We start from the raw sequence: 12,102 nt of genomic DNA on the forward strand, positions 1-12,102 counted from the left end.
ACGGATAGCGTGCGGAACCTTTATCTTGAAAAGAAAAGAGCATTCAGAGAGTATAAAAGTGGACGAGGTGACCTATCATTGTTTACTGATAAAAGAAGACTGTTGAAGAAAGCGATAAGGGATAGTAAAAAGCAAGTTGAATCTAGGTTGGCAGATAACATTGGCTCTGACCCAAAATCATTTTTTCGATACGTCAATAATGGATGTAAGGGGACAGTTGGCCCCCTCTCGATAGGAGGCTCAAAAGTAGAGAGCAATGTAGGCATGTGTAGTGCTTTCAATGACTTTTTCGCGTCGGTTTTTAATGGAGATAATGATATTCGATATACGGGTGTTGCATGGGGTAATAAAACGCTCAACGATATTCAAGTGGAAGACGTGGAGGTCCTAAATCTTCTAAGAAATGTATGTGCAAGCAAAGCACCAGGACCAGATGATATCTATCCCAGGGTTCTCAGGGAAGGTGCTAATGAATTGTTGGGGCCAGTCGCACAGATATACAGGAGTAGTGTTGCTGAGGGTATCGTCCCGAGAGATTGGAAACTGGCTAACGTTGTTCCGATATTTAAGAAGGGTAGTAGAGAAGTGGTGTCTAATTATCGTCCAGTGAGTTTGACGAGCTCCCTCTCGAAAATTTTGGAAATTATCATCAAAAGGCAGTTTGTGAAGTGGATAGACGAGAATAATGTATTGTCGGATAATCAGCATGGGTTCAGGAAGGGGAAGTCATGTGTAACTAACCTCCTTTGCTTCTATGATTACGTGACTAAGGCTTTGGGTAAGAGCAAAAATGTCGACGTTGTTTACCTTGATTTCCAGAAGGCATTCGATCGGGTCCAACATGGCAAACTCTTGAAGCGTTTACACGAGATTGGAATAGGGGGCAACTTGCTGAATTGGATAGAATCGTGGTTAAGAGACAGGTCGCAACGAGTTATGGTGAACGGGGAATTCTCTGGTTGGACAGACGTCACAAGTGGAGTTCCTCAGGGAAGTGTCCTTGGCCCCATACTTTTTTCACTTTTTATCGATAAACTCGATCAGGGTATCGATGGAATTACTAGCAAATTCGCAGATGATGTGAAGCTAATGAGGGTAATCGGGAATGAAAGTGATAGGGAGTTGCTCCAGACCAACTTAAACAAGATTGCAGCATGGGCAAATGAATGGAGCATGACGTTTAGCGTAGATAAGTGCATGGTCGCTCATTTTGGTTTGAACAACCCACGGTTCTCTTACGAGTTGAATGGTGTCACTATCCCGGATGCAACTAGAGTCACCGATTTGGGAATTCTCATTGACGAGTGACTTAAGTTTTCTGAACACTGTTCAGCGGTTGTCAAAAAATCGAATAGAATGCTTGGTCTCATTTTCAAAAAGGTCTCTTCGCGTTCTCCTAAAGTCATTCTTCCGCTTTTTCGAGGCTTAGTTCGTCCTGGACTGGAGTATGCTGTAAGGTTTTGGAGACCATACCTACAGAGGGACATAGACTTGGTTGAAGGGGTGCAGAGAAGAGCTACGCGTGTCCTTATTGGCACACAGGGCTTGAGTTATGAAGAAAGACTTCATTTTTTGAATATGTTTACATTGGATGAACGCAGGTGTCGAGGAGATATGATCGAAGTGTTCAAAATTTTCAATGGGATGGATAGGATGGACCATGAACTTTTAGTACACCGCCAATCGACTGCTTTTACAAGGGGACACCAGTATCGATTGGTGAGGGACAATGCAAGGTTATGGTGTCGCAGGGAATTTTTCTCCAATAGGGTTGTTAATAAATGGAATAGCTTACCCCCGGAGGTAGTAAATTGTAACACAATTGACACGTTTAAAAAGAAATACGATAAACATGTTGGGGTAAATCGAGAAGCTATCCATTCTTAGAATAAGACAACCATAAGTATTCTTTATGGGCATTGTATAATATTTTATCATGTGTATATATTGTTTGTAATTTGTGTTAATTGCATTTTTAATTGGGTTGCTGTATTTTTGAAACATATGACAACCATATTTTTATGGGCATCTTTTTATCAGCCGCCTCGTTGGGCATTTTGCCTGTTGTGGCGTTGTATTTGTATTTGTATTTGTATTTGTATAAGTAGATGATGCTGTACTTAGTCAGCAGTAGGCCTATAATCTATATTGTGCAACCACATCATTTCGGCATTTCAACAGCATCAATGTGTGGGTAGCACAACCTTTATCAAGATGCACATTGTGATACCAGCAAAAAAGCTGCTGAAGAACCATTTTGACAATAATAGGATGACATGACACAACCGGCTTCCAGTCCACCTGACCCTTGCAACTTCTGGCTGTGGGGAGGTACCTCAAAATGCTATGAAAAGTGGTTGGATTGCAAACATTGGTGAATTGAAAGCACTTTCACATCATTATCATGACGTATCCTGATCTGTTGTTGAACAAGTGTTTTTGTGCTTTCATCTCAACCAGAACACGAAGGACAAAATATTTAACATTTATTAAGTAAGTTGTAGTTAATTGTTCAATTACTTCATTTTTGTGGTTTCCCAGAGTTATGAAATTGTGCAATGCTAATTAAGTTATCATTTTGCCCTGACTGGTTATCGTTTCCATTCTGTGAGCAAATTTCCATGTGTTGGATGAGTACAGTTCCATCAATTTTACATTTCTAAGTAGTTTTTTTCCCCTTTGCCTGCCAAAATTCTATTGCTTTAGGAATATTGTAAATTATGAAGTCATTTTGACAATGGTTCTTTTTTTAGTGTTTTCAAATCAGAACTTTAGTTATAATCACCCTGTATATCGTAAATCGTCACTAAATAATCTGCATTATTTATGCTTCATTAAATACATTATATTCACCTAATTTTTATCAGTGTTTGCAAAATAGCTTCCTAATTAAGCATATTGAAAGTAACTGGAGAAAACACCCTTATATATAGTTAGTAATAACATTAAGAGAATTTTCAAACAAAGTAATTCATTGAGTTAAGCAAAAAATAATTAAATATTAAAAGTTGGTTTTCATTGAAATGTAAGAAATATTTATAGATTAATTAATATGGGAATAGTGCTAATTACATTAACAAACATTTTATTTAAATTAATTTTATTAAAGTTTGAATGATTTTTCAGAAATTTTGTTGTTTCTAATGTTAATGTTATTTAAACCAACCCCCCCCCCTGTTTTTTTTTGGTTTTTTTACCAACCGTGACTTACGTGCATAAAATGACAGAGTGGTGAAATGATCAAAATAGTGTCATTTATGCAGTATATTGAATTATTTGAAACTACATTTAGCCTGTGTCTTTTTTCCGCGTGCACACACATACTTTCAAACACTTGGTATCTGGATATAAGATGCATCCTGTGTTTCCAACCTATTCTTCAAAAGTGAAAGCGTTTCGCTTATATTCTCTAGCAAATATAACGAATGAAATGAATCATTCGCCAAATAAGGTGAATATTGAATTGGCATTTGTGTGCTTTTTTTTCCTTTTTGTTACAATTATTTTTCAAAAACAGTTTTGATTAGAAATTTGATTTTTTAAAGTTTCTGTTTCAGATTATCACGAAACGAGGGGTGTACCTACACCAAGTACCTCTCTCAACACCACTGCCAACAACACTTCAAATTTGGTATCCCCAGCTCAAATTGATCCGTTTTATACACAAGGGTTAGTACTTCGACATATATTACTAGATTGATATCCTTTAATCATTTCTTTCTCAATCATGCTACAAATATAATTTAAATCTGATGGGTCAATTTTGCATTCTTTCCCCCCCCCCCCTCTTTTTCCTTCCTTCATGCTTTAAGCAGATCTGGTTCCATCTTTGTATGATAACATAAAAGTTGTTGGCCTGATTGCTTTCTGTGAAGAGACTTTTTTTAAATAAGAAATCCGCTCGCATTCATATCTTGAAGAAGGGAAATGCTATGCTGCCAGATGGGTTCATCATGATGTCCTTATGATCACAGCCTTAAGTCAGGCAGCATGTTTTCAATCATCTGTTGGTCTTAGTGAATTTTATGAAAAGCCATAGCAAAATTATTAACTGAAAAAAACAACTGTATGGTTTTCTTCCTTCAGTTTTACTTCAACTATTTTATCATCCTTCATTTAGTTTTCTATTTGAAACTGTTTCTATAGAGAGCAGGCAGATCTTCAACATGATACATGTGGCAGCACTTTATAAACACTCATATAACTTTAACATCATTAAGTTATGGCCACACATATGCACTTCACATTCGTTAGAAATTCTTCAGAGGAATTTTTATACGAGGTGCATATATACAATTTAGTAGTGGTTGCTTCTATTTGAAATTAGGTTGGTTCAATGAGTCCATGTCCTGAATTAAATTCATCTCATTTGCCATAGTTTTCAAATTCAGTCTCTTCATCAAGTCTTTCAAAATTGTTTAAAAATTTTTTGTATACTTTTCTTAGATACTTTTATGCACTGTTCACTCTCGTCGACTATGTTGAGAAATATACATGCAATATCTCCTCATTCCGTGATTTTTCTTTCCTATAGTAATTCAGAATGTATTTCATAAATTGCACGAGTTCAGATGTGCAATACTGGTGGTAATTAAAGCATTGGAGTTTGGCAGGTCTGATTAAAAAATGTTCACCAAATATTATTGAGGTCAATCTCGACCGAATATTTAATTTCCTAGCTTAAAAAACCAGTAAGTTTTTATTACCAGCCGTAGTTTTATTTCATGGAGAAAACAGTGTTCTATAATGAGGAATATCTCTACAAGCAACGATGTATTATGGTGTTCTTTGATTTAACTCTCTGAAAATTATGAATCCTTAACAAGTTTATGAATTTGAAGACAAAAATTCTCTGCTCACAGCTTTTGAATTGCTTCACCAAGTCAAATATTAAGTGAAGTGGTGAGAAACATAATATTTTCCCCCACCACTATATATTTGTCCACCTCAAATATTATTTGCTCTATCAGCCAATACCTCTGAGATAATATTCGCTGTACCTACGAGTGAGCATTCCCTCTTAAATTCCATTTCACTTTTTCCTAATGATTCCCAAGTTTTACAGGCAAATAAAAAAAAGGGGAGGAGGTACTTCATATATACTTTGTTGTCCCAGTAGAAATTTCATCCTCTCAAGATCGATACGTATATACCACTGATGTTTGATGATGATATAAATGTGATGCTGTAGTGAATAAAATGGGAAAATATATAAAAAATTGAAAGTAAAAATTCAATGCAAAAATAAGTGGCTGCAGACTACATTGAAATGTTGAGAGTATGCATTATCTCAAAAACTAAAGCCACTTCAGCAAAACCAACATCAGTTTCAAAAATCGGCAGCCTTAGTATACCCTAAAACCATTAAAACTTCCATGGCAACTTGAAAAAAAAAAAAAAAAACTTGTTGAGCAGTGATTTGGCAGCTGGTCTCTGCAAATTGCAAACTTTGATTCACGTCTTGCTGCCAGGCTGGAAAATATAATTTTATTAAAATTAGTTTACGTGATGTGTGTTTTAGTTTCAGTTGTAAATATTTTACAAAACAAAGAATAAATTTTTCAAATTTGACTAATTCTATTTACAGGGAAGCATTAACATTGAACAGTCAGTTAGATGAATCTTGGATAACAGTGTTTGGGTAAGTAATGCGCGTAACATCAGTTGTTTATGTGTCTTGTCAAATATTGTGATTTTATTTAAAATCAAGTGAATTTCATCTAGACAGGATTTCCACGATTCTGCAGATTGCTCCCTCCCCTTTATTATTTCATTAAGATTCATGTCACACAAAATCTTTCAGCTCTGTGCTGTTTTATGAGATTGTCACTTACTATGCCCTACGTATGTTTATGCCCATGAAAAAAGTTATGGATGTAAGTAAACTATTGTCTGAATTAAATTTTTGTGTTTGTTAAATCTGACTTGCAACCTTCCTAACAGCATACTAGACGTGGCACAGTTTTGAAACCCAGTACAGTGAAACCTGTATATAATGATACTGCCCATAACGATAAACCTGCCTATAACAATATTTTATTTGGTCCCAATGGAATTCCTATTCAATAGGAAATAGTGCAAATGCTCAAACTGTCTATAACAGTAACCTATCTGTAACAATATTTTGTCTATGTCTCCACAGTATCGTTACAGGCATGTTTTACTGTACTTTCTTCCAACAGGCCCAAAAAGCCAAGCTGATCCCACCCATTGAGCTTCCAACATGGTGCTTGTTTGACATCACTTTCACACACTAATTCTCCAGAATTTTAAAAGAAATTGAATGCCATAGGAAAAACATAAAAGTTCATGCTTATCTTTTCTGGATTCATGATTTTATGATTTTATTCATGATAAACTTTTTCAATTGGTATGCAGAATTTCAAGGATTTAAGCCTTTGTCCACTCTCGACATCCCAACTTTTATGTTCAATGTAGTTGTTGAAGAAGCTAGTAAGGGGACACTATTCCTCATGAGCATCTTTAGTTTTCACGCTGTTGTCTGTGATGCAATCTGACTGAAGAGCAAAAACATACTAGAGTTGATTGGTGTGAGGTCATGCTAGAAAAATTCAATGATGGGGACTCTTGCATTGTTTTCAAAAAGCGTAGTTTAAGGCGAGACTTTGGTTGAAACTCCATAAGACAGACACTGAACTGCAATCTATGATGTGCTGAAGATTAGACTTTTACCAAAAATTAATCTAGCAATGAATGCTGGAAAGATGCTAGCTGCTTTCTTTTATACGTGTGACCACACATCAAGCTTATTGTGGAAAAAACTAACCAGCAGCAGCTTACTGTTACTTTAATGCACACCAACTCCAGTTATATTGCCATACAGCAATTTACTACTGATCCAGTAAGACCGGAACTGAAAATGCCATATATCGGTGGTCACCTCAGGGTCGAACCTGCGGATTTGACACCAGCCTTCATGGTGGTAAGTGAGCATCTTATCACTTCCCCACTCAGGCATTTGAATGGTTTACTGCACACTAACTTCAGTCATATATTGCCATACCACACTTTCCAACATCTGGAGTTGGGTGAAAATGAAGATGCCATCTATCGGTGGTTGCCCCATTCTCAGTAGGTAAAGAACTTGTTTCTGATGTTGTTGCCCGGATTAAAACCTTTGGACCTTGACGACAAAGTGATAGAATGATAGACTCAAATCAGGGTAGGCAGGGTTTTGGACAGTACAGTAAAAAATGGTATTTACTGTACTGTAATATATTGTATAAATTATATTAATTACATTAAATTATCATTACATTAAAAAATCTACGACCCATGGAAGGTTTCTTATATCCCTTTGGGTCGAAAAGTGTTTGTTTAATTTTTTTTTTTTGTCTGTTTTGTCAATTGTGCTGTTTGTTCAATTAAAAAAAAAAAAAAAAAAAAAAAAATTTTTGAAATTCAAAACAGTATATGTAAAGGGTTGTGTGATTGATATCTCAGGTTATCAAACTATGGGATTGCACTTAAAAACTGAACTATCTTGAGGTTAAATATTAGATTTATTGAAGCACTAGGGGGCTCTGCCCTCCCCCCACTTCTCTTCACAACATATCTTGTTTATTTCGTCCCACCTCATCAGCGTGCTATGGAAAGGGATGTGTGAAAGCACTAGCTTACTGAAGAAGCAAATTTTAATAAAAATAATAATAAAGCAACAAAAAACAAATGAGATTCATCAAGTACCACCAGAAAACTTCCCCATGGGGGTCCCCAGATTTAATTCGCTGAATTTTAGTGGGGCTTCACACTGGATATATCTTGGGCTACCGATGTGCTGCAAATTTTACAATGTTAAACAACAAAAATCAATGAAATTACATCCAGGGGCACCGAATTAGAACCTGTCAACATTCCATGGAGCCCTGACCTGGAAGCTTGTCGGACACCCCCCTGTGAGGGCCACGAAAATTTTTCATTTTTATCAATTTTACAACGAATAAAGTCCAGGGCCCCACATCCAGTAGCGGGGACACAATACGCAGATTTTTAGTGGGGCCCCAGACTGGCTTTATCTCGGGCATCCGCTGTCGCAAATTCTACAACAGAAAATAATGAGATTCATCCAGGGACCCCAAAATGAAACCTGTAAACTTGGTGGCCCCCGACTTGGAAGCTTGTCGGTCATCCTCCGGTGCAAGTGCCATGAAATGAAAAATTTTCATTTGCATTCGTTTCACCAATGAATAAAATCCAGGCCCGATTCGATGTGGCGATTTACCATTGTAGGTTTCTGTGGCGAGACTTTTTAATGGGAAGATCAGCTCACATTCATGCCTCGAAATTGGGAACCATAGAAAACCAACTTCAGCCAACCACCACTGTGGGGTTCGAAGCAATAGATATGACTACAGAATGAAATTAAACTTGTGTAATAATTGAACACATAATCAAGCTCAGCTGTGATTCTTAACATTCAATAACACATATAACTAATTTAGCTGCCCTATCTGTGCCTAGATGATTTTTAAGTTTAGTGTATAGGCCTATCTCTACAAAATTAGAAAATATTCTTTCAATTGATGCATAATTTGCGGGACACTAAAATGAAAAACTGTGGTGAAGACAGTCTTTTGATAAACCTTCTTCTTTCATTGTTTTTCTGACTGCTGTCTACCCTGTGATACGATTGTATATATAGCTTACATTTGAGCGAATGTAGCCAATAGGCTGATTGGTTGTTTTGTAAAAGATCTTTTGCCAAACTTTTATAGTGCAATCTCTGCCTTGGAAAGACTTTTGATTTAGTTAGACAGACAGTTTTATATTCTACTACAATTTTTTTAATATGTTAGTATCGTGATAAAAAATGTGGTTTCCACATAACATTTCAAATTTTAGAGGTTTTGGGGTAGTTTTAGACAGTTTATTTTGCTTGTCCAATCTAAAACCCCCCAACTAAAATATGTTACTCCATATATATCAGTCAGTCACCTTCCCCCCTTATGCTATGGCCTTGCAAGCAAATTTCTAGATTCTACACTACTCATATGAGCTGAGGTTTGACTGTAACACAATATCATTTGTATCAGAAAATTATTGCACAATTGAATGTTCTTAAGACAAAGTTGAAGAAACATCAAAGCACACTCATACCAACCAAATTTCGTATTAACTGACAAAACAGAAATTTGATATTGACCAACTATGAAAAATATTTTTTATTAAGTATGTTCTTCTCTTAATAAGGTTAGACTGTATTAGATCTATATTATGGTATTGTGTTCCATGTCATATGAAGATCTTTTCTTGAAATGTTCAGGTTAAACTTTTTCATTTCATTCTACCCAGTTTTTCATTTTCAGACTTTTTTGTAATTTATAGATTCCCGCCAGCCGCAACCACATATATACTACAACAGTTTTCACAGTATGGAAAAATTATCGAAAACAAGGTATTTAAATTCTCCCTCTATTTTTTCCTTCTAATTCTGGATTGCGGTTATTAGTTTAATTTCCAAGTAATGGAAACTTGTCTATGACTATTGAATCATCTATTTTGATCATTTTTCATTGCATACCCGCAACTGATTGCTTAGATATCCAGCTCACAAACACCCTTCCTTTTTTCTATGGGTGTACAAACTTTTTGGCTCATGGGCCATATTGTTCCTGATATTGTCTCAAGTCCTTGAAATTATCAGAGGATGAAGCAATTTTCAGTACATCACAGATTTATTCACAGAAAACAGCTATTTACAATTATTCACAAATAAGAATCTCGCATTGAGGATAATGTCCAACAACACTCACTCTTCTCTTGCGACTGCATCACTTTTTATCTCTTTGAGGCTCACGATTTTAAAGAAAATAAAAACCCTAGTTGCACAGAATTTTTTTTATTATAAAAAAATGAAAAAAAAAAAGCATTCATTTCGATTATTTAACATAAAACGTTACTCAAAATAAGATTTTTTTTCCCCATTTATTTACGCATTTACCGTTGGTGCATAGTATTGCCAAGTGAATGGAAAATTTTAAATAAAATATTAAACTGTATGACTATGAGTAACTTCAACTTTTCGAGATGGGTTAAAATATATCCTACCATGCATAAAAAGCTAAGCAAAGGGTGGGACAGTTTTTAACCTACCTAGCCCCAAAGAGTTAAAGGTACCATAGAAACTTTGAGAAAAAGAATATTCCAGGGAAAAAGAAAGTTCGAGATGATTCTATTTATGAAATTCAATTCTAGTTAACAAGCGGAGCTTCACTCCTGGCCGAAGGAACCTTGCAGAACAATCTAGACCAATTGTGTGGCCTCTTCTGTTACTTCATGGCTTTGGTAATGCATGGGGTTTTCAAAAAATTGCGCTAAACATAATTTTCGTAACAATATTTGACTTCGGATTACATTGGTGGGCGGCTATGTAAGAGCTAAATTACTGTATTTTAACATCTATAAGGAGCTCTTATGTTTAAGAAACCCATTTTTTGGGCTCAAAATCTGGAAAAAAGATATGTCTATAATACTATCCATGTATAAGAAACCCCTCCTATTTTGGAGACCCAATTTTTGGCAAAAAGGGGGCTCCTTATACACGTCAAAATATGCTAATTTTTTGCAAGTCAAATATTTCGATGAAAAGCATTGATAAAACTAATTTGAACATGTTCAATTGGTGCTAAGGTGATTTCAGTGTAGTTATAATTGCACCGAAATAATGCATTATGTAGCATGATTTTCTGTTACGCATACCAATTTCACACCTTTTTTTAAAATATAATCATATACTTTTCAGCTGCATTTAACCATAGGAAAATTTTATTCACCAATTACGAAATCTCAAGGAGTGATAGGGGCTGTTGGTCATATTTTTTTAGAAAAACAGGTTATTCTTTTACTCGCATCTGCACATCTTTAAATAATTATTTTTTGCAGAATATTTATCTTTTAATATTTTCATTCCAACCCTTAAGAAAAACACCACATATAATTTGTAGGTGTCTATAATCGGCACTACAAAACATTTCAAAATGTAGATGTTTCTTTCTTTCCACAGGTTATAAGTAGAAAATTATGGCAATTCTATTTGCATATTGCATTTAATGGCATGATGTAGTTTTCAAAATTTCCTCCTGGGCCAGATAAAATTCTTGAATGGGTTAGGTTGGGGCCACGAGCCAGATTCCGTGTACACATGCTCTATTTTAATCTTGGTAAGAGGCATGTGTGTGGATTCACATGCCTCTTACATACCAATGGCACTTCGATTAATCGTCACTTGTTTAACTGTCAGTTTCTGTTATCCGTCATCGTCTAAAAAATATGGGGAAAAAAAAGCCCCAGGTTATAAGGTTCAAAAAGATCAGATCACTGCTAAAAGCCACCAGCAATCAGATTACCCTTGCTTATAATTGGTAAATCCAAAAAACCATGTGCTTTCAAAAATTTAAATATTGCCTGTGAACTATATATATATCATGTTCCAAAAAAGTGCTTGTATGGACCAAACAACTTTTTTTTCAGAATGGTTCCACAACATTTTCATACATCTAGTTAGAGCTCATATTGCCAAAAAGCAACATTTTACAGCAAAGCTTTTATCGAAGGCTTGCTTTCATCTGATGAGATGCCATGACTGTCAAAAATTTTGAAAGAGATACAACATAAAGGACGTTATTTTCAATATCGTCATTGCCTGAGCTGACCTTATATTGAAGTTTATATTGATCGCTTTGTGAAATTAAATACAATATGTATGTATTATAGGGGAAATGTGCTAAACAAGCAGCTGCCTAGCTGCATCATTATTCTGTCTAGGAGGCAAAAAATTTATAAAATATCACACAGACTGAGAGAGATGTTAAATCGACTAATTCAATTTTTTCTCGAATCCAGCTCGCAACATCTGGCAATTGGATCCATTTGAGGTATCAGTCAAAATTGCAGGCAAAGAGAGCTCTCGGCAAAAACGGCAGGATATTTGGTGGCAACATTATGGTTGGAGTGAAGCCTTGTATCGAAATGGTGAGATTTTTTTTCTCTTTAAATTTTTGTATGTACTGAAATTTCTCTCTGAAGGATTGGTTTTCTGAGGAATGGATAGGGAGTTGGACACCCTTGTAGAGGCGTGTAAGT

The 12,102-nt window shown here is 35.6% G+C and overlaps 1 protein-coding gene across 1 annotated transcript in view; it reads left to right on the forward strand.

Annotated features, from left to right (window-relative positions):
* The window catches only part of Nup35 (nucleoporin 35), a 41,672-nt gene that overhangs the window by 18,865 nt on the left and 10,705 nt on the right, over positions 1–12,102 (forward strand). Inside the window, exons 6-9 of the mRNA XM_089254149.1 lie at positions 3,558–3,669; positions 5,588–5,641; positions 9,346–9,415; positions 11,863–11,991. Of these exons, the coding sequence (XP_089110275.1) occupies positions 3,558–3,669; positions 5,588–5,641; positions 9,346–9,415; positions 11,863–11,991 (365 nt within the window). The remainder of the gene's footprint in view (positions 1–3,557; positions 3,670–5,587; positions 5,642–9,345; positions 9,416–11,862; positions 11,992–12,102) is intronic.

The sequence above is a fragment of the Pholcus phalangioides genome, unplaced genomic scaffold (assembly GCF_987345545.1).
Source record: "Pholcus phalangioides strain wild (caught in Gottingen) unplaced genomic scaffold, Ppha-v1.0 ptg000040l_1, whole genome shotgun sequence".
Taxonomy (NCBI): Eukaryota; Metazoa; Arthropoda; class Arachnida; order Araneae; family Pholcidae; genus Pholcus; species Pholcus phalangioides.